General features: G+C 40.5%; 1 protein-coding gene across 6 annotated transcripts in view; it reads right to left on the bottom strand.

The window, feature by feature from the left end:
* BCAS3 (BCAS3 microtubule associated cell migration factor) overlaps positions 1–23,890 on the bottom strand; it is a 1,340,542-nt gene that overhangs the window by 1,106,508 nt on the left and 210,144 nt on the right. For all 6 annotated transcript variants that reach the window (XR_008888692.1, XM_056556703.1, XM_056556707.1 and 3 more), the window contains exons 8-9: positions 11,605–11,712; positions 3,364–3,440 (exon numbers count right to left, since the gene is read on the bottom strand). Coding sequence is in view for 5 of the 6 variants with exons in the window: in XM_056556703.1 (XP_056412678.1) it covers positions 3,364–3,440; positions 11,605–11,712 (185 nt within the window). In the remaining variant the exon portion in view is untranslated. The remainder of the gene's footprint in view (positions 1–3,363; positions 3,441–11,604; positions 11,713–23,890) is intronic.

The raw sequence follows: 23,890 nt of genomic DNA on the forward strand, positions 1-23,890 counted from the left end.
GATGGTACCCAGCTGACTAGTCCTAGTTGAAGGTCCCGGGGTCTGCTCCTTGCCTGGCTATCTTGTAACTGGCAGTAACTACTTACCCGAGTCCTGGGAGCATTTTTAACCCGTCCAGGATGAAGGGCGTACAGGTACGCCCTCGGACCCTGGTACTTAAGGACCAAGAGCGTACCTGTATGCCCTGGTCCCATTAATGGGATTTAAACCATTCTCACCAGCGAAGAACGGGTTAAACCCCGTCGGTCCCAGTTGCTACTGGCAGTCGGGACCCATGGCTAATGTCAGGCACAGTCGATCGGGCCGATTCCCAGCATTAGCCCTTTAGATGCCACGATCAAAGCTGATCGTGACGTCTAAAAAGAAAGTGAAAGTGAGCGGAGCTGATCGGGACTATCACGTCATAATTGCGATGTCCCAATCAGCCTTCCGGACAACGAGAGGGTCCTCGTCGTCTGTTCGGCGATCTGCTGCTCCTAGACTGCGCAGCAGGCTAGAGCAGCAGATCGCTGGTTACACTGATCAGTGCTATGCTATGGTAGAGCGCTGATCAGTATATGCAATCAGAAGATTGCATGTTTAGCCCCCTTTGGGGGGCAACAAAAAAGAAGTGTAAAAAAAAAAAGTTAATTCAAGTGAATTAACCCCTTCCCTAATAATCAAATCAACCCCCTTTTCCCATTTTTAAAATAAAATAATGTAATAAAAAAATAAAATAATGCGTAAATGTCCAAACTATTGAAATATAAGGTTAGCTAAACCGTACGGTCAATGGTGTACACGTAAGAAAAATACTAGTCCAAAATTGCGCATTTTTTATGTCACTTCATACACCATAAAAATGTTAATAAAAAGTGATCAAAAAGTTCCATCAAAACATGGTGCCTATAAAAACTACAGACCACAGCGCAAAAAAAGAGCCCTCATATAGCCTCGTATGCGGGAAAATTAAAAAGTTATAAGGGTCAGAAGATCACAATTTTAAACATACTAATTTTGGTGCATGTAGTTAGGATTTTTTTAAATTAGTAAAATAAAATAAAATCTACATAAATTGGGTATCCTTGTGACAGATTAAAGATCAGGTGTAATCTTTACCGGCAATTGCACTGTGGAAACGTGAACCCCCAAAAATTACAAATTGGCATTTTTTTTTTGTATTTCACCCCACAAATATATACCGTATTTATCGGCGTATAACACGCACTTTTTAGGCTAAAATTTTTAGCCTAAAGTCTATGTGCGTGTTATATGCCGATACACCCCCAGGAAAGGCAGGGGGAGAGAGGCTGTCGCTGCCCGCTTCTCTCCCCCTGCCTTTCCTGGGGTCTAGAGCTCTGCTGCCAGCCCTTCTCTCCCCCTGGCTATCGGCGCCGCTGCCCGTTCTGTCCCCCTGACTATCGGTGCCGGCGCCCCATTGCCGGCGCCGATAGCCAGGGGGAGAGAAGCGGCGCCGACAGCCAGGGGGAGAGAAGGGTCAGCGGCACCCATTGCCGGCGCCGCTGCCCCGTTGCCTCCCCCATCCCCGGTGGCATAATTACCTGTTGCCGGGGTCGGGTCCGCGCTGCTGCAGGCCTCCGGCGTGCGTCCCCTGCGTCGTTGCTATGCATGGCGCGGCGCACTGACGTTATGCACCGCGCCGTGCAGCGCATAGCAACGACGCAGGGGACGCACGCCGGAGGCCTGCAGCAGCGCGGACCTGACCCCGGCAACAGGAAATTATGCCACCGGGGAAGGGGGGAGGCAACAGGGCAGCGGCGTCGGCAATGGGTGCCGCTGCCCCTTCTCTCCCCCTGGCTGTCGGCGCCGCTTCTCTCCCCCTGGCTATCGGCGCCGGCAATAGGGAGCCGGCACCGATAGTCAGGGGGAAAGAACGGGCAGCGGCGCCGATAGCCAGGGGGAGAGAAGGGCCGGCAGCAGGGCTCTAGACCCCAGGAAAGGCAGGGGGAGAGAAGCGGGCAGCGACGGCCTCTCTCCCCTGCCTTTCCTGGGGGTGTATCGGCGTATAACACGTACATAGACTTTAGGCTAAAAATTTTAGCCTAAAAAGTGCGTGTTATACGCCGATGTAGCAAGGGTCTCAAACTGGCGGCCCTCCAGATGTTGCAAAACTTCAACTCCCAGCATGCCTGGACATGCAGCTAATGGCTGTTGGGAATGCTGAGAGTTTAAGTTTTGCAACATCTGGAGGGCCACCAGTTTGATACCCCTGCTCTGTAGTATACAGCAGCTGATAAGTACTGGAAGTTTTTAAATAGAAGTAATTTACAAATCTGTTTAACTTTCTGGCATCAGTTGATTACATTTTTTTCCCCAGTGGAGTACCCCTTTAAGAAAGCCACAGCTGTGCTGTCTGCCCTTTTTCATTTTCACTCCTTTTTCGGCACAACTGTGTCACATTTAAAGAAGCTGAGCATAGTATGGCAACTTTGGCCCATTTACGCTGATCGGCAGGGTGCTGAGAGTCAGACATCCCACCAATCCTAAAAAACTGAATAATCCTCATTTCAGTGGCCCTTTGGATGTTTTTTCTGCGTAAAGGTAAATGTTTGTCAAATAAAACTGCTCTAAAAGTAATAAATACTACTAACACATTAGAAGTTATATAATGCTGCCTTTAAATATATCACTCTGGCATCTTCAATCTGAACTGCATAATAATAGGTTATCATGACACAAGATTTAAAGTTAGTTTAAACCATATTTCCAAATTTAATTTGCCCTTTTTGTGCAACATGAAATGTTAATGATTAGGCAAGCTATATATGCCTTCTATTGAGCAACTTTATGGGTAAGACACATGTAAACTAACAGCCCTCTTCCATGCAGCTTTGGCTCCCGAATCTGAACCTTTTAACTGTGTATACATCTGGTAGTGTAAAGCGTCTAGTCAGCTGTTATTCGAGCCTTATTTGGATATTCCTGGGAACATCTAAATTGAGGAAATCAAGTTCAATTCCTGTAATCGATGTACTAAGAACAGTAGATGAACACTGATTGCTACTGGCAGAAACTGTCGCAATATTTTGAAATGCATGCCCTTTACTCAGGAAAAAGTCTATATTCCATTTGAGCTAAACAATATATAGAAAATGATTCAAGGTGATAATACAGGAAACGATATGCTCACATTATAAAAATCTTGGCATAAAAAAACTAAAATAATAATAATACTAATAATTAAATAATACTAAATAAAGTTCTAAAATGAAGTAAAAGACTTTTAAAACCAGATTCCTAATTAATATATACTTATTAAATACAGTTAAAGGGATGCATAAAATTCAGGGAATATTGAAATCCAGGGTTTTCACAAAGCACTAAACGCTCATTAAAATGATCCGGTAAAGGTAGCATACTTACTTGTCACAAAAAACTTCTTGGTGAACGTGCAGCTATCAAAAGCAGCAATTTTTTCTTGCAGCACCACCACAAGCACCCTGTAAAACAAAGATGTATACGTAAAGAATAAAATAACACAACAAAATAGTTTTATGTGAAAGCATATAAGGCAGGCACATGGTTACAATAGTAGCCTGAATGAACACTGCCTGTTCAGCAAGTTGTTTTAAAGGGGTACTCCGGTGGAAAACTTTTTTTTTTGTAAATCAACTGGTGCCAGATAGTTAAACAGATTTGTAAATCACTTCTATTAAAAGATCTTAATCCTATAAGTATTTATTAGCTGCTGAATACTACAGAGGAAAGTATTTTCTTTTTGGAACACAGTGCTCTCTGCTGACATCACGAGCACAGTGCTCTCTGCTGACATCTCTGTCCATTTTAGGAACTGTCCAGAGCAGTAAATGTTTGCTATGGGGATTTTCTCCTACTCTGGACAGTTCTTAAAATGGACAGAGATGTCAGCAGAGAGCACTGTGCTCGTGATGTAAGCAGAGAGCTCTGTATTCCAAAAAGAAAATAATTTACTCTGTAGTTTTCAGCAGCAAATAAGTACTGGAAGGATTAAGATTTTTTAATAGAAGTGATTTACAAATCTGTTTAACTTTCTGGCACCAGTTGATTTAAAAAAAAACATTCCACTAGAGTACCCCTTTAACATGTTTGACATTGGAGTTAAATACAATTACTGATATATTTGCATACGAGAAGCTGCTCTAATGTTCTGCTATCAGCGGCAGTTTAGCTCCACCTCTGGGTTTGTTCTGACACAGAAAGTGACCATCCCCTTTTCTCCCTATGTGTTGCGGATATGCTTGCAGCCTAGTCCCCTTGTCCATTACAGCTGATGCAGGGACAGAAAATGTAAACCGAGCCACACTGTCAGCATGTCACTGGCCACCTGCTGACACAAAAAAGTTGGAGACAAACCCAGAAGGCAGCATGCCCGATACTGATGGCAGGCCATCGGGACAGCTTTTATACTGAACCTATATTAGGAAGTGTCAGCAACTTTAGTGTTAAACATGCTTAAAAAACTTTTAATCTGGACCCCTACCACTTTTAACAGCTTATAATAATTATAAATAATTTAAGTTTTACTATGCAAAGATCTAAAAAAAAAAATCTACAAAGTAGCTCTAAACATTACGTGACATCAGATTAGTTTGGCAACTATGTTTCCTGCAATCCTGATATATTAAAGAGATTACACAACATTAGAATAAAATATATTTTTACAATATTTCAAGAAAAAACGGAAAAAAAAAGAAGAGAGGTAAATAGGTCTGAGCTGTGATACCAATTACAATACTGCCAAGAAAGTATCTACATTTCCTCTAGTCAACTGAAAAAAATATTTTGTTTCCCCTATTGCAGTGGTCTTCAACCTGCGGACCTCCAGATGTTGCAAAACTACAACTCCCAGCATGCCCAGACAGCCGTTGGTTGTCCGGGCATGCTGGGAGTTGTAGTTTTGTAACATCTGGAGGTCCGCAGGTTGGAGACCACTGCCCTATTGGTTTCTATGCAGCATTTGACACTGTGGCACTCCAACTACTAATCAACATGCTCCACTCTATTGGCCTTAAATAGTTAGAAAAGCCCAAGCTTATATCTTCCAAAAACAGCACCACACCTGTCCCTGGTTGTGTGTGATATTACAACTTGGCTCCATTCACTTCAATGGAACGGAGCTGTAATACCACACAACCTGATGACAGGTGCGGTGCAGTTTTAGGGTACATTCCCACACGGCGTATTTGCTGCGTATTTACTGCTGCGTATTTTATTTTCCCTGTTGAAGTCAATGGGTAGGAAAATACGCAGCACCAAATACGCAGCAAATACGCAGCAAAATATGCCGTGTGGGAATGCACCCTTAGGAAGAAACCAGCTTTGTTTATCTAATCCTGCATAACCCCTTTAAAGGGGTTATCAAGGGTTTATTAACTTTTTACTATCATGCCAAGTTATGTCTTAAGTGCCCCTTTTTTAGTGATTTCATGGTCCCCCCAGTTTATCACTCCTCCAGTGTCTGGATGACTGTTGTCTCGAGCCTTTCCCAGTATTCTGTCTGGCTCGAGATAACAGTTGATCACAGGGGGATTGGCTTCTTCTTGTCTTCCCTGAAAAGTCATCCCCCTGACGACGTGCGTGATCCAGCTGTACGTGCCGCTGCCTCGGCGTTTAATGCATCTCTGCTGTCTGCAGACTGAGAAGATCACGTGACAGTTGGGGACACAGAACGGCAGTGTGTTAAGCTGGACCACAAATCAGAGGGCTGGCTTGTCGGTGACAAGATGATGCCAAGCCTCATGATCAACCGATCAAACAGGATTCAGCTAAAGGTTTGAGACAACAATCTTCCAATGTCCAAAGGGATGCTGAACCTGGAGGGGAACAATGAAATCACAAAAAAGGGGTTGATCCATTTCACACAGGTAAGGCAAGTAAAGCATGTAATGGAGTAGTCTACTGCAGACTATTGCCACTCCATTGTGCCCGGGCTGAAAAAAAAATTGAAATCAAACTTTCACTCACCTTCCTGTGTTCCCCCCGGAGCACCGCTACAGCTGATTGGTCCTCCGGTTCGGTCTTCATCCTTCTTCCTGTGCACAGGTCTTCACACGGCGCTCAGCCTATCATCGGCTGCCGCGATGTCTAGCCTAGGCTGGTGATAGGCTGAGCACCGTGTGACAAGCAGTGAGCAGGAATAAGGATGAAGACTGGATCGGAGGACCGATCAGCTGTTGCAGCGCTCCGGGGGGACACAGGAAGGTGAGTGAAAGTTTGTTTTCAATTTTTTACAGCCCGGCACAAGGGAGTGGGAATAGTCTGCAGTAGACTACTCCTTTTAGACATAGCTTGACTTCACGGACACAATACTGAAAAGTTAATAAAACCTAGATAACTCCTTTTATGATACTGCTCTCGCTCAGTTTTCTTGGTAGCTTTCTGACCACTTGTTCAAAGTAATATTTGCTGGCTCTACTCTTCACTCTGCTTGACCCAGGGAACAGACCTTTGTACTCTTCCATGTTCTCTTTACACAGGCCCTACTGGCCAAACTATTAGCAGATATGGCTTTCAGTACCATCTCTGAACTGATCACAATATATATTTCGTGACATTATCCATGCACTGCTACAAAACACCAACAATGGTCTTTCCACAGTTTCTATGATGTCCTCTCTATCTGAAATGGAATCTTTCTATAACTGAATTTCTTGTGTTTCTGCCATCTGCTAACATACCTAAATCTGATATCTCCTTTACAATAGGTGGTATAATCATAACTTTAAGGCAACACACCTGCTTTCTTGGGGTCATAAAAGACTCAGATGTGCCCTTCACTCTATATATTTGATTACTTGTATGCCCATACCATATGCACCTTAAAAACATCTTGGCATTTTTTTCCAGTGGAAAATGCAAAAACTGTTACTGTAATCCTAATGAAATCTCGTCTTGATTTACTGTAACTCTTTACTTTTCTCCTCTTCAAACAATTACCTCTCCAGTCTATCCCAAATGCAGTAACCAGGCTCATCTTTCTGTCCATTACTTCCAATGCATCTAGCATGTGCCAGTCAGCACACTTCATAATACAGTTTAAATGTATAACTCTTACCCAGAAAGCTCTCTATAGTGTTCTACCAACCTACATCTTCCTAATCTGTGTCTACCACAAGCTGTCTATACTCTTCCATTGACCTAAAATAAACTTCCTCCCTAATCCAAACCTCCTATCCAGGTCTTGAAGACTTTTCTTCTGCTGAAGCAGTTTATTGAAAGGCAATACCGCTATCAGATTAATTCATTTTAGTGTACCCTAAAAACAACAACATTAAGGGCAGGCCTATCACATTTCCTAATCATTTTTCCTTGCTTTTACCCCCCCCTTCAACCTCCATTTAACAGTGAACCCCACACTCTTCGCGCCCTAACACTTCATATTGGTAAATACACAGACAGTGGCTGGTTATTCAATTATCCACCTTTACAGATAACATGAAAATAACCAAAATAGAGGTCAGTGAGAACTACAGGATTTGAATGATTCAACAATCACTGGTAGATATAAATACAAATGAAATGTAAACATTTTTTTTTAAAACTTACTACATTTCTTAAGTTGCAACATCTTAATACTAAAAGATCAAAATGACCATCAAAAAACAAAACAGAAACAGAAAATACAGTAGTGATGCATGATATGATCACCAAGCTCAAACTGGATTTACTGTCTATATTTTCACATTAGGTGTTTGTGCATTTTGTGTACGGCTGACGCTTCCTGTTTAACACAATGGAACAATCTGGCAGTTATCATGTTTACAAATTTAGATCTCTGATGCGCTTTCTGAGTAGAAGAGAAAATGCTGTCCTCATGTTTTTATTATTCTCCGGGGAGTGATTGATCAAGTTCAGTTAATGTGACTGTTCCGGTATTAACTCCCACGATATGGAGCTTGATGAATCAACCCCCTCTGTCTCAATTTCCTTTGTCATTTCCTACTTGCTGCAAAGTCATAATGTTGTTACACATCTCTGCAGTGATGGAAATTTGTCCTGTCGCCTATGCAGCAAATGTATAATGAGCTTATCATTCCCAACTTTCTATAAAAATGTAAAACAGCATGTAAGAAATGATAACTAGACAAAAACTGTCCATGTACAAAAATACAGACTATCGCTGGTAAAACACATCAGTTAGCGGTTAGGTAAAAGTATGCTCAACCAATAATCATTTCGGACCGCCATACACCTGCATGGTCAATTCTAGCGGTGACTTATTTCCCCTGAGAACAAAAGGATCAGTTATGTTCAAACTCGATTGCCTGATGCTTCTTTCTCCTAATTTCTGCCAATAGGAAACAGTCGGGAGGCCCTTTACCATAAGATGGCCATCAGGTTGGTTACACATTACCATTTGTGACCAGTTTTATTTAAGTGTCCCACGTCTATATAGTTGTGAAGTGCAACACTTGACAGCAAGGTTATCAGCTGGTTGTCACTTCAATGTCAAGTAAACATTTTTTACAGGCTGCAATATTATATGAAAATGTACACCTCAAACTAGACAAAATATACAGTATAAGAAATTAGAAAATAAGGGAGAATGACCTCATGATTTAAAGCAGTGAACCTAACCTTGAGAGCTAAATGTGGCTCTGCATGTGGCTTAGCTGCTGTTGTAAGCTCCATATCCTATAATGCACTAGTGAGGCTGGGTTCACACTAGGGCTGGGCGGTATGACCAAATGTGTGTATTACGGTATTTTTTTTAAACTTTTGGCGGTTCCACGGTATATAACGGTATTTCCTAGCGCCCCCCCCCATATTAATTATCAGCCCACATCCCATCGGGGTAAATACTCACATGTCACTCGCAAGCGCTGCCCTCCTCTTGCTGTTTGTTGCGGCCGCCGGCGCTGGCACTCTATACTGTGCGGTATCCCTATGCCCGGGCTGCAAAAAGTAAACAAAATAAACTTTAACTCACCTACCTCGGCCTTACGCTGGGGACGGGAACGTTAGAGAGCTGTCAGCCTATCACCGTCCGCAGCGATGTTCCGCCTCGGCCGATGATAGGCTGAGCCCATTGTCATGTAAGGAGCTCTGGCCAGCTTCTTACATGACAGTGGGCTCAGCCTATCACCAGCCGAGGCGGAACATCGATGCGGCCGGTGATAGGCTGACAGCTGTCCGACGTTCCCGTCCCCAGGAAACAAGTGAGGCCGGTACCGGACCAACGGGAGGTGAGTTAAAGTTTTTTTTTCTTTTGTAGCCCGGGCATAGGGATACCGCACAGTATAGAGCAGTGGTCTTTAACCTGCGGACCTCCAGATGTTGCATTACTACAACTCCCAGAATGCGTCTGTTTTTATAAAAAAAAAAAAAACATACGTTTTTCAAAATGTCCATTTTTAATGGGAGGGGTGTTGGGTGGGTACTTTAGGATGCAAATGCGCATGTGCAAAGTAAAAACGGTATACGGTTTCCCATATGGAACTGTATACATACATGCATTTCCCATTGACGTCCATGTTAAAAAAAACGTATGCGGTTGCAGTACAGATTTTAAACCAGAGACAAAACCGCGGTGTGCACCCAGCCTGACACTTGGAAGTTCTTGGAATCACTTTCTAAATCATATCACTGACAGATTACACAAAGGTAAATGCCTCACATGGTCAAAACTTTAATAGCCTTTTTTTCTTTTAATAGAGTGATGCAAGGTCACCTACAGTATTTGAAACAGACTTGTGACCTATAAATGGTTGGGGACCTTGGATTTTCTAATATTGTCATTTTTAATATAAAGGAAAATAAGGATGGTGGGGGGTAAGGGTACACAGAAGCAAAAAAAATGGCTCATACCTATAAATATACGAGCTTCATAAGTAATTATATACATACTGTATTTACAGTTCAAGCATAAGTGGTGAGAGGAGACCAGAGTAAATAAATCTACGATGGGAGAACTTTTCTAACCAATGAGTATATAATTTGTATAAAAATTATTTGTACATAAATAAAGTATATGTTGATCATTTTCTTTCATTAACATGTTGGTGAATTGATAAATGAATAAAAACATGTTAGGCAACAGGGACTAAGTGAATGTAGTGGAGGTACACACAAATGCATGAAGTACATAGAATATATTAAATTTTGGCATAGATTTTGAATGTCTGAATCTTTTGTTTAGAGGAAAACAAAAAAAAAGTCCACATGAAAGACAGCACAACGTTCCCCTCTCCACTTTGCTCTCATTATCAAATTTCATGCTCTTGAGTTACATGTTTACAGTACTGTACAAACAGACCACGGAAACATGACAGAAATGAGAAAACATATTTTCTCTTGTTGACCAATATGTTAGAAAATCAAAGTCACATTTCTGCTTGACAAAAAGCAGAAATAAGGAAAGAAAATCATACCAAATCAAATAAACAATGGCGTAATTCAATTTAAGTCTGGGAAACCTCTATCAATATGACAACCTCAATCAATCGCTAATAATTGAACATTTCATGAATGTATACATTTATTTTAAAAAGGAACACACTGTCCAAGACTTTGGAGCAGACTAAAATGGAAGACTACTGATTCAAAAGTTTGACATGTCGTTTGTTAGATTTCAAAACTTAGCAAAAATTATTAATTTAGCAAAAAATATATATATATTCAGGCCTTACTCTTTTAAGTCAAGAGGGTACAACAAATGGTCATGATACATGAACAATTTAGTACACTGACATCTAAGAAGCTTGCCAGTGTTTGCAGAAGGGCTGCAAGTCCACTTGACTTAAGGCAAAATAAGGCCTAATTCGAATCACAAATTCTACACATGTCAGCAAACCAACAAATAGGTTTGTCAAAATATATCGCGACATGTTCCTGGTGAGCCTATGGACTTAATGGAATAAACAGTCTACTAGTTATACATAAAATTTTCAAATGTATACCGTTTCTGTGCAAGACTCAAAAGAATAAAAAGCTTGTGGTTCTGAGGCAGAACACAATAGAAATAACTAATGCAGGTGTGAATGAAACATAATATACCTTTTAGTCTAATATAACTAAATGCAGAACCATTATTTTTTACTTCCATTTACAGTAGAGGTTGTGTAGCTTGTAAGTCACATTCGACAATAACAAATTTTGTTAAGCATCAATGGGTATTAAAAATTGACAACATAGTTTACCAAATACATAACCATTTATGACACTGCTGCTGCTGCTTGTGCACAATAGTATCTAAAGCTACAAACAAATGGAGAGTAGCTCCAGATCCACTGGTTGGAGAATATTGATTTAGGGGTCTTGCACATAGTTGTATTATGGCTAAATTTGTATGGTAATGGAAAAAAAAGATATAGGGGTAAAAATGGCCTCTAATTTACTTCAATATCCCTCCAAATTCATACAGAGGCTTCCCATGTTGTATTTTGTACAAATCAAACAAACAAAAGCTTGTGGCACGCTCCAATGGTCATTGGTCAGTGCAAGTATGGAGCCAGTTTCCTTCAAAAGTAGAGCTGTAAGATTGTGTGGCCAGAAACCTTTTTTTCACTGTCATATATGCATCTCAGTTACAATTGTCGGCTGTTTACATTCAATGATAAGTTCTTAGATTCATTTTTTATTTACTTTTTAATTCCCTATATACCACTAAAAGTGTAAAAATCTTACCTTTTGTTGCAGTGCAAATCATAGATCGGTGTCTTAAACTGAATTGATTTCACCATCTCACCAGTCCGTAAAGAGTATAAATCCACACAGCAGAAAGGTTGGCTTGTACTGAAAGAAAAAAAAAAAGGAAAAAAAAAAAGATGTATTGAATACACATAGAAAAACTGTTCGACATATTTTTATTTATAAATTCTTGAATTTATTGAAATGTCAGAACGATTTCACTAGTAAAATGACTAACCACTGCAATGAAGCTGGGTGCAAGTCAAGAAGCCATAAATTTTTTGCTTTTGTTCTGTTTGAGTCCCATATTCCAAGCTTAACGTTCTAAAATTGTCAAACCCCTTTTAAAATATAAAACTGATGCATGATTGTTACTAATAACAATACTGTATGCAACCTAATCAGTAGTTATACAATATACCACAAGAGCAAACTGTATAACTCAATGGACGGAAGCAGCTTTTTATGTTGTGGAATAAAAGCTACAAGAGGCCCCTTCAGTGAAAAACTTGTTAACTTTTCTACAAAAATGGCTCCAGAAGGAATATGATGACATAATAATTAACATACACCACATCCTGAACACATTTTACTATAGTGGTAATTTGCAATAAAACAGATAATCATGCAAACGTTGAAAATGGAAGATAATGTTCTGAAATGTCGATTGACAACAGGCGTCCTGTACACAAAGCAGCTGTGAATAGCCAAATACTGACACAAGGGAAGAATTGGTCTCCTGTAGCATCTCACAATGGGGAGAAACCTGGTATAATGTGTAATTTTTTCATAAAATGGGACCGAGCCACTTTGTCTGGGATTCAGGACATGAGGCTAACATACTAAATAGGAAGAGAACTTCATTTAACTACGCAATTTATACAAGTTTCTCATTTTCACTTACATCCACATAAAGCAGACAGAATGCCAAACAATATTACTTTTCTTTGCCCTACTTTTTATTCACAAAATGGTTTAAATTAAAATGGAAATTAACTCACTATAGAACTTTTCCATGCAATTACTGCTGTATAATTTGTAACTGTCTTGCCCATATCTCCACAATGTACATAGCTGAAACCTTTTGAATATAATAAAAAACAAGTACTGGATATAAAAAACAGACATTTTGCTTAGTCTCAGTAGGGACGTTTTCACAGCTTGATATGAGAGAGATGACATCTTATATCTAACTTTTTTTTTTCCAAGACATAAAAATCGAAAGTACCATTCAAAAGCAAAACATATTTAGCAAATTAACCGTTAGGCTGGCAATATGCATAACTTAAAAGTCATCTGCAATAGGTAAAGTCAGAATTTTACGGAAACACAATGGTCAAAAACCAAATGCTGAAAGTGATTGTTTTTCTGAAACTATATGTGTATGGAAAGATTGGGTAATTATGGCCAACTATTTACCACTTTCTATAAGTTTTGTTAACTTTTTTTTTTAACCACACTTCTAATTTGGTAGTCCATAGTTGTACAAATGGCCTGACACACAACTAATTGGCTGCCTTGTGGCTGATCCTAATCTCAAGTGTATGTCTAGTTTATCCCCTTAAAGGGATTGTGCAAAAAAGAAAAAGACCTGTTCTGTTCCCCGTCATGTCTCAGGAGTATACCTTCCCATGTGAGAGGGGATGGAGCCAATCATGATTGGGTGTACTTTTATCTGAAACATGGTGGAATTTCTGAACAGGACAAGCAGGAAAATTCCGCTTGGAAATTTTGTTGCTGTCCATTGTTTTCAATTGTATTCTGCTGCACCGGATTTCCATGGTGGAAACATTTGTCGGGACAAATTTTGAATTTGGCCTCCGAAGAAAGAAATGACACGTAGACTCTCTCTACGGAATTAGCTTGGAAATACATTGCCGTCTATGGAGACTGCACATTTCCAAGCAGAATGTCTGGACGGAAAATTTCCAGCTGGATATTCAGCAAAATTAACGCAGTGTAAACAGAGCCTTAGTGACAGAACTTTTAGACAGAAATTTTAGCTTTAAACATGTATTCCGGCCATAGACATCTTATCTCCTATCCAAAGGATAGGGAATAAGATGTCTGATGGGGGGGGAGGGGCTGCAACCCCCGTGCAGCACCCGGGATTGTGTGCTGGGATGCTGCTCCAGTCTCGGAAACCTCGGTGTTTCCGGGACTGCAAACGTGATGTCACACCACGCCCCCTATGGGAGGAGGTGTATCGGCCGTCAAGCCATAGACATGAATGGAGGGGGCGTGGTGTGATGTCACGAAGGGGCATGGCGTGATGTCACATCTCCAGTACCAGAAACACAGAGGTTTCCGAGACTGGGGCAGCAGCCCGGCACAGAATGTCGGGTGCTGCAAGGACATCGCAGGGGTACCCCTGTGATCAAACATCTTATCCCCTTATCCTTTGGTTAGGGGATAAGATGTCTATGGCCAGAATACCCCTTTAAGAATAGATTTAAAAAAAATCTCCAGCAGTCAGAACTTTTCTGCAGAGATGTCATAATTTTGGCTACATATACTATATTAAACAATTTGTATACATTTTTCTTGAGAGAAAATATGCAAGAAAAACCATCAATTCCACCATTGTTTGTTTATTTTTTTGCCCCAGTGGTCGGACCCCCCACAATTTAAAACTTATCCCCTATCAGCAGGATAAGTTTTTAAACTATGACATATCTCTTTTAAAACTTGCTCTTGCTACCCTCATAAAGCTCTTTATCCAGACTGCAATAAATTCGTTATCCAGACCCCAAAATGAAATAATTAACCATAAATAGTGAAAGAGAAGAAATATGCTCTTATTGACAATTTATTTAGTCTTAATACTAAATAGAATAATTTTTTTAATCAATAACACTTTGTATTGTTAACACAAACAATTGCCATTCAGTGAATATCTAAATATTATTAAAGATAGCACTAAGAACAAAATATAAACAAACAATGCATGCATAAATACATAAACAAAAAAAGCTGAATTTTATATTAAAACCTTATAACAAGGTATACACAAAATTACAAATATAATTGAGTTAGTTTGGGGGATAGAATATTGGTTATGGTCATATGGGATATGTTTATTCATATATCTCTATCTCTACATCTAGGTGCATCTCTATCTTTTATGTATTAAATCTCCTTACTGTGGTGCATCAAATACTCATATACTATATATTTTTTGGTTTAGGTTTGAACAAACAGGGATGAATATCGGAGGACCTATGTTTTAACATTGATTATCTTAAAGGGTAGCTCCCACCATCCTATTTTTTTTTTTGCTATCCCGTTCCCCACCCCCGCTACGGCACTAGCCCGTTCCCCCCCCCCCCCCCCCCGCCCCGCATACCTCGTTCCCTCATTGCACTTGCAGTTACTGCAGAGTCCGGCAGTGGGCGTGCAGGGACAGCGGCGGCAACGAGGCGGCGGCGGCGATGTGCCTGAGGAGTGGCCTCCCAGCCAGTGGCCGGGGAGCCAATGCGCTCGCTCCCGCCTGTCTGATTGAGAGGCAGGGAGCGAGTGCAGCCTAACTGAAAAAGGACTGATTGCCACTCCAAAATCCGTCCTTTTTCAGTGGCCGGTTTTTAAATGTAAATTAAACCTTTTTAATGAAAAAAAAAATAATAATAAAAGTATATTAGAGATATGTTGTAGTACATAAGTACTAAAACATATCAAAAAATAAAGTTGGCGACAGTGCCCATTTAATGTCTCTTATAGGAGGGGTGATTCCTGACCGGAGTATACAACTGCTGCCAATGCCTTAAGGGATAATTTATATTTATAACTTACAACTGATGCCATTAATTCTCTATGAATATCGAAGAACTCCACTATGTCACATCACCCTTTATGCCCCCTCATGAACCGTATTTCCAAGTATTATCTTGGGGTACAAAGAAATGTGTTGGGACTCCTAATCCTCCTGGGGGATTGGGACCCCCATTTTTTGGAGAGATTATGTTTGGAATAATTTATTGCTATATGGAATGTTTATAATATTTTGTTTCATCGATTAACTTTTCTGGCACATATCTGTGGTCAGTCTGTTGAGTTGAGTAAAGTGCATACGAGATAAGGGTGCCCTTTTAGCTAGCAATTGCATACCTGGCCAGGGATATAAATATGTATTTAATCATGCATTGAGTTTATAGAATTGTAATTTGTGTGTCATCTAGAGATTTGAAATTATTTGAATAATCAAAATATTACATTTTATGTATATCACCAGGATATGGGTATATCATCGGAAGTGATGAAATGCAAGTGACTCCCTTTTATTGGATTTTACCTGAGATTGAGGTAAAATGTTGCGTATACCTTGTCATAGTGTTTTAATGTAATAAAGGACTTTTAGCTAGTAAATTCAGTTTTTTTGTTTTTTGGTTGACCTAGCTTGTTGGCATGATCTCTCTTTGTCAGTGGTAGAGGCATAAGTACATATTAGAGCTCTGCATGGGACAGAATTCTTAATCCCGCTGGGTTCTGGACCATTACCACCAGCTCTCGCAACATGTGTTCATTCCCTCCTCCTGCTGGGTTCTGGACCATTACCACCCGCTCTCGCAACATGTGTTCATTCCCTCCTCCTGCTGGGTTCTGGACCATTACCACCTTGCTCTCGCAACATGTGTTCATTCCCTCCTCCTGCTGGGTTCTGGACCGTTACCACCTCGCTCTCGCAATCCCTCCCGCTCCCGCCAACATTTTGTCACAACTTTTACAGATAGTATCCCCATGCCATTTTATTACCCCACATGCCATTTCATCACACCCGTGTGTCATTTCATCACCACTTTGTTCCATTTCATGAGCCCCCTGTAGCAGCTCAGAGGTTCGCGAGACTGCAAAGGATTTTGCAGGACCCACTGTATGTTCTATGAAAAGGCAGGAAGGTGTGTGAAATATAAGTGGGCCAAACTGACTGCAGTTAGTAGTGGATGAAAGACATTTAATGGTAAGGGTAAAGCTAGGTAACGGAACTTTAGTTATCTGTGGGGCAAGAGTCTGTCCAATACTCCACTCTTTTCAGATTTATGTTGTTCTTTGACAGGCAGAAAAGTATAGAATGAATAAGAGCTGTAGGACAGCCGGAAAAACACCAGGTATGTCTGTCATGTCCTGATTTATGTTTGTGTGTCCAAAGCTGGACACTCTGTATGCATGCTGCATTATACAATAAAGTATCTGTTACTACATGGATTATAATTGTAAAATTGTAGCTATGGCACCAGTATGAGCACACCACTGGTGGGATGGCCTCTTTCTTTACCAATCACAACTCCAGTTTAGAGTTTGTGTATTCTTCCTGTGTTTATATGGGATGCCGTCCACATCCAAAAAACATTCTGGTAGGTTTTTTGGCTTTCTATATAACGTATGTGTCTGAGGGATGGTGGATTGTGGGCCATTGTGGACAGGGACTGAAGTGAGTAGTGCTACAGGATATGTTAGCTCTATATAAGCAATGGGTAATAATACTAATGATTCTATGTAGTCTAGTAACTGTACAGTTGCCTTGTTCTTCGGCTATGGGTTTTAAAGTTAAAGCTTACTTTTATTTGTATAACTAAAATAACAACACATTTAGTGTATATAACTCTCTTTTTTTAACCCGGTTATGTAAATGATATTGAAAAGGCTATCCATTTGATTGTCATAGTGATTTATAGGGGCCGTTTCAGAGTGAGATGAAAAATAAAGAAAATTATTCCATGTGCAAACAATTACTTTATTTTCATAGGCAGTGAGTAAGGTGGGTGGCAACTCAAAAAGTTTTAAAAACTGTGTCACAATATCCATTTTGTTCCTCTACTAACCCCCATCAGACAACAAATGCATGCCACATCAGAGGATCTGAAAGCCTGGAGGGCGGTTTTGATTCCAGACTGCTGCAGGCCTTAACTAGGACATAATTAAGGTAAAAAGTTCAACCACAGTTCTAAGGTTGTAGTGTTGCCAGATATAAAATTCTTCTATTTGCTGCCTTTAACAGTGAGAATTGAAAGCACATTCATCTTAACAAAAAGCTTTTTTTCTGCTATAATTATTTTTTGCAATTGTAAGCTTAAACATAGACAGAAGTTCCTAAAATTCACTGCAGCCCAGTGTCTGATGGCTCATTTATGTTCCAACAAACTGCTCCACACATCATCATCTAGGTTGACAAGCATAGTTGGTGGGGTCGTCCATATGACACTGTTCCAGGTTAAACCCCCCCAAAGGACTAGGGGGCACTCCCTCCATCTGGAGAAGAAAAGGTTTAGTCTCAAGGGGCGACACGCCTTCTTTACCATAAGAACTGTGAACTTATGGAACAGTCTACCTCAGGAACTGGTCACAGCAGGAAAATTTAAAAGCTTTAAAACAGGGTTAGATACATTCCTGGAACAAAAGAACATTAATGCTTATGAAGAAATATAAAATCCCATCCCTTCACCAATATCGCGCCACACCCTTACCCTTCAATTCCCTGGTTGAACTTGATGGATGGATGTCTTTTTTCAACTGTACTAACCATGTAACTATGTAACATTCAGGAAATTTGTCAATAGGATTTATGGATTTATAAGTTGGTGGAAAAATGTACTCTGTAGTATGATATATTGTAGTGTCCCTGTAAGCTGAGGCAATATGTGTCGACACTATATTATAACATAGGGTAAGTAAAATCAACTCTCTGTATAATCGACATATATGTTCAATTATATTTATATAGGTGCCTGTGGTGCTCATGTAAAATATCTGTACTCCAATGCCAGCAAGTAGAAAGACAAAATGGCACATACTCACCAATCTGCAGTACCTGTGTGGGGGAAGAAGGTACCACACCAGACATGTTCAACTAGAAACAGGCAACAGCTGTTTTGCACTCTGTCTTCCAGCCTGTACCTAGTGGAATGTGTCTGCTGTGGCAATATAACTCAAGTATTGAAGATTGGTGTGTGCAGCTTTTTCTTTTTTTAACTTGCTGGTGGAAATTGCAGTATATAGTACTATGTACATTAACGTACACATTCTATTTATCTGTCGCTGTGCACAGATTTTTACAAACATGATACTAACGTATAATTTGGCGTCATATTGTGACCCGGGGCTAATACCGGACATCATCGATCGCGGTGATATCCGGTATTAACCTCTTAGACACGCCGATCAAAGTTGATCGCTGCATCTAAAATGTAAAAAAAAGATGCTTCCCGGCAGCTCAATAAAATAATATTGGTATGTACCATACAAGTAAATAAGGAGAGGTATACAGTATAAAATACAAAATATTTGCTTCTCAAATTAAAGCCTAATATTTATTATAGTAAATTGATATAGTAAAATTCCCTTGCATATGTTACAGGGCCCTTGGGACCACCCTCCAGCTACAGTAAAATAATTAAAAAGGCATTATGCGACTTGTAGTTAGCTGAAAGTAAATGTTTGTCTTTATAAGGGAGTATGGGACTTGTAGTTGACATAGTAGTTAACCCCTTAAGGACGCAGGGTTTTTCCGTTTTTGCATTTCAATTTTTTCCTCACCACATTCTAAAAATCATAACTCTTTAAATTTTGCACCTAAAATTCCACATGATGGCTTATTCTTTGCACCACCAATACTACTTTGCAGTGACATTAGTCATTTTACCAAAAAATCCATGTCCTGATGGAAACTTCTTGTGAAGCGGACTCAGGTGATGTAGCGGGGATGAGTAGTTGCAATGTCCTCGTGTATCCACGTAGGAAGTTGTTTGATTGACAGGGCACTGACAATCAATATAGCAAATATCAAAGCAGCAGTATATGATTATACATATATTCAGGTATAGGCTGGACGCGTTTCAAGACCTCCGTAGGTCTTTTCTTCAGCAGCTCATTCAGTGCCTCATTCAGTAATAGATACAGCTATCTTGCTGTACATACGGAGGAGTGAGTAGCTAATTCATTCTATTAAGGATCTTCGTGCAATACTTTAGTATCTAACATGGCATCTGCTCTACCACAGGATTAGAATATGCATAGAGTGATTAACTACTACGGCGGCTACAAGTCCCATACTGCCTTATAAAGACAAACATTTACTTTCAACTAACTAAAAGGCGCATTATCTAATCAACTGTGAATATCACTATACACTGAATATCACTATATTGTTATATTCTTTTTTATTATTTTATAATTATTTTACTGTAAGTAGCCGGAGGGTGGTCACAAGAGCTTTGTGATATACCGAATGGAATTTTACTATATAATTTTACTATAATAAATATCTGGCATTAATTTGAGAAAATCTACTGTATTTTATACTGTATCCCTCTCCTTATTTACTTGTATGGTACATACCAACACTATTTTATTGAAATATATATAATATCCATGACCTTGAGCCCCAAATCCATATATTTATTTCAATGCTATGCTATGGCATAGCATTGATCAGTGTATGCAATCATTGTATTGCATGTTATAGTCTCATAAAAAAAAGTGTAAAAAAAGAGTTAATAAATGTGATTTAACCCCTTCCCTAATAAAAGTTTGAATCACCCTCCTTTTCCCATAAAAATTAAAAATAAAACAATGTAAATAAAAATATGTGGTATCGCCCCGTGCATAAATGTACGAACTATAAAAATATATTATTCATTAAACCGTACGGTCAATGGCGTACACGTAAAATTTAGTATTTTGGGTCACTTTTTATACCATTAAAAAAATGTATAAAAGGCGATCAAAAAGTCAAACAAAAATGACCAATAAAAACTTCAGATTACGGCGCAAAAAATGAGCCCTCATACATCCCCATATGCAGAAAAATAAAAAAGCTATAGGGGTCAGAAAAGGCAATTTTTAAACGTATTAATTTTCGTGCATGTAGTTATGATTTTTACCAGAAGTAAAACAAAATCAAACCTATATAAGTAAGGTATCATTTTAATCGCATGAACCTACAGAATAAAGATAAAGTGTAATTTATACCGAAAAATGCACTGCGTTGGAAGCCCCCAAAATTTACAAAATTGAGGGATGTTTTTCAATTTTGTGCAACAAATGTTTTTTTTTTTTTTTGTTTCGCCGTAAATTTTTGGGTAAAATGACTGATGTAATTACAAAGTAGAATTGAAGATGCAAAAAACAAGCCATCATATGGGTCTCTGGGTGCAAAATTGAAAGTGTTATGATTTTTAAAAGGTAAGGAGGAAAAAACAAAAGTGCAAAAACGGAAAACCGCTCAGTCCTTAAGGGGTTAAAGTGTTTTATATACACCAACATTTAATGTCACAAATATAGCCGATATTTAAAAAAAAAAATTTTTTGCTGCATTTTACAACTTGCCACATTGCTATTTCTTGTCAGTCTATGTTCTCATTTTCTTCTGCAACTTCAGAATTCGGGCACATATTGCTTAGTTTTTCACACCAATAATATACCGTATTTATCGCGGTATACCACGCACCGGTCTATAACACGCACCCTCATTTTACCAAGGATATTTGGGTAAAGAAAATTTTTTACCCAAATATCCTTGGTAAAATGAGGGTGCGTGTGTGAGCGTGTGTATACCCCGATGCACTGTTTCTGACCCCGCAGAAGCCCCCAGGAAAGGCAAGGGGAGAGAGGCCGTCGCTGCCCGCTTCTCTCCCCCTGCCTTTCCTGGGGTCTAGAGCCCTGCTGCCGCCACTTCTCTCCCCCTGGCTATCGGCGCCCCTGCCCCTTCTCTCCCCCTATCTATCGGTGTCGCTGCCCCATTGCCGGCGCCGATAGCCAGGGGGAGAGAAGCGGCGCCGGCAATGAGGCAGCGGCGCCGACAGACAGGGGGAGAGAATGGGCAGCTGCCCCGTTGCCTCCCCCATCCCCGGTTGTATAATTACCTGTTGCCGGGGTCGGGTCCGCGCTGCTTCAGGCCTGCGAGACGCAATGACGAGTGACGTCACTCGTCATTGTGCCACGCCATGCAGCGCATAGCAACGACACAGGGGACGCACACTGGAGGCCTGAAGCAGCGCGGACTCGACCCCGGCAACAGGTAATTATACAACCGGGGATGGGGGAGGCAACGGGGCAGCTGCCCCTTCTCTCCCCCTGTCTGTCGGCGCCGCTGCCCCATTGCCGGCGCCGCTTCTCTCCCCCTGGCTATCGGTGCCGCTGCCCCATTGCCGGCACCGATAGCCAGGGGGAGAGAAGGGGCAGTGGCACCGATAGATAGGGGGAGAGAAGGGGCAGTGGCGCCGATAGCAGGGGGAGAGAAGCGGTGGCAGCAGGGACCCCAGGACAGGCAGGGGCAGAGAAGCCGGCAGCGCTGGCGGTCTCTGCACTTGAAAAAGCCGCTGCAGTTCATTGATTTAAAGCGCCCGCTTTAAATCATTGAACTGCAGCGGCTTATCGGCATATAACACGCAGGTAGACTTTAGGCTAAAAATTTTAGCCTAAAAAATGCGTGTTATACGCCGATAAATACGGTACTTTGTAACACAATTGAGTAAAAGAATTACTATTAAAACTACTAAATGACTGTTTAACATACATAAAGAGTATGAAACCCCGCCCACAGGTGTTCACCAATGGGAGTGTGAAGCTGTCGGGATTATCGGAAACACTGGAAAACACATAGGGACATGGTTTTAGCCACATGCATTTGCAGGCATTTGGGAACGCTGCCTGAGGCTAGGTTTCCACTTTTTTTTTTACACTTAAAAAAAATGCCAGCAAAAACTTAACTACCACAGGTTTTTCCTAAGTTTTGAAATTTTTTCTGGTGTTTTTTCTGGCGTTTTTGCCTTGAGTGGAAATTGCATTTTTAGCCCCTTTGTTTTTTTTTTTCTAAATTTGTTGGGTACCAAAAAATTAAAAAAAAGATGCAGTAGGGATGGGAAAAAATTTATTTAACAAAATCTTTTTTTTTTATAACAAAATTTTAATACATTTTTAATAAAGTGTGTGTGTGTTTCACTTTTTTTTCTCTATTTTTTTTTAGATTTTTTAGGTAGTACTACTACTTCCAGCATGGAAAAGACTGTTCCATGATGGGAGTAGCAGTACCTACACTAGTAGAAAAATCGCCCCGGGGGTCACTCCTGACATCCGATGCGATTGTCCTAACTATTGCAGAGATGCGGAGCGACTTGTAACACTCATTTTTCTGAAGACAGGAACCCCGGTGGATGTGGATCTGCTGGACCTGTGTGGCAGATGACTCGGACCCTACCAGGGAGCAGAGTCTAAGGTGCCACTGGTTTTCAACAGAGCCCGCCACAAAGCGCGATGGACTTGCTGCTGCAGGCGGCACCCAGGTCGCTACCACTGGCACGGCTCGACCACATAGGCGGCTGAGGAGATGCGAGGCACAGGAGGGATAAGGCATCTCGTAGTCTGGATAGCAGAAGGTCAGGGCAGGCGGCACGGTAGCATAGTCAAAGCGAAGCAGGAGTTCAGTAGGCAGGCGGTCAAGTCACAAGAGCAAGAGACCTTATACACGGCAAGGCAATACAGAGGAACGCTTTCTCAAAGGCACAAGGCAACAAACATCCGGCAGGAAACTGAGAAGGGTGGAGGAATTTATAAATGAGCCACAGGTGGATTACATTAATGAGCGTTCTGGCCCTTTAAATCTTAAAGCTCTGGCGCATACGAGCCCTAGGGGATGGGGACACGCTCGACGAAGCAGAAAGGCAGTACAAACACCCGGAGGGTTTCTGAGACACGTGTCATCAGAGAGAACTTAGACTGAAAAGAACAACTCAACTTCAGCAGCTCATAAGTACTGAAAGGATTAAGATTTTTTAATAGAAGTCATTTACAAATCTGTTTAACTTTCTGGAGTCAGCTGATATATAAAAAAAAGGTTTTTCCTGGATAACCCCTTTAAAGGTCATCAGGATCAGGCACATGCTGTGCACAACATTAGATATGTGTTTATTATAGACACTTTTTCAGATGGGTCCAATAAGGCAGCATTTCTTCCAAGTATTAGATAGTTTTTTAACCCCTTCAGGACCAAGCCCATTTTGGCCTTAAGGACCAGAGCGTTTTTTGCACATCTGACCACTGTCACTTTAAACATTAATAACTCTGGAATGCTTTTAGTTATCATTCTGATTCCGAGATTGTTTTTTCGTGACATATTCTACTTTAACATGGTGGTAAATTTTTGTGGTAACTTGCATCCTTTCCTTGTGAAAAATCCTAAAATTTGATGAAAAATTTGAAAATTTTGCATTTTTCTAACTTTGAAGCTCTCTGCTTGTAAGGAAAATGTATATTACAAATAAAAAAATTTTTTATTCACATATACAATATGTCT

The sequence above is a fragment of the Hyla sarda genome, chromosome 2 (assembly GCF_029499605.1).
Source record: "Hyla sarda isolate aHylSar1 chromosome 2, aHylSar1.hap1, whole genome shotgun sequence".
NCBI lineage: Eukaryota > Metazoa > Chordata > Amphibia > Anura > Hylidae > Hyla > Hyla sarda.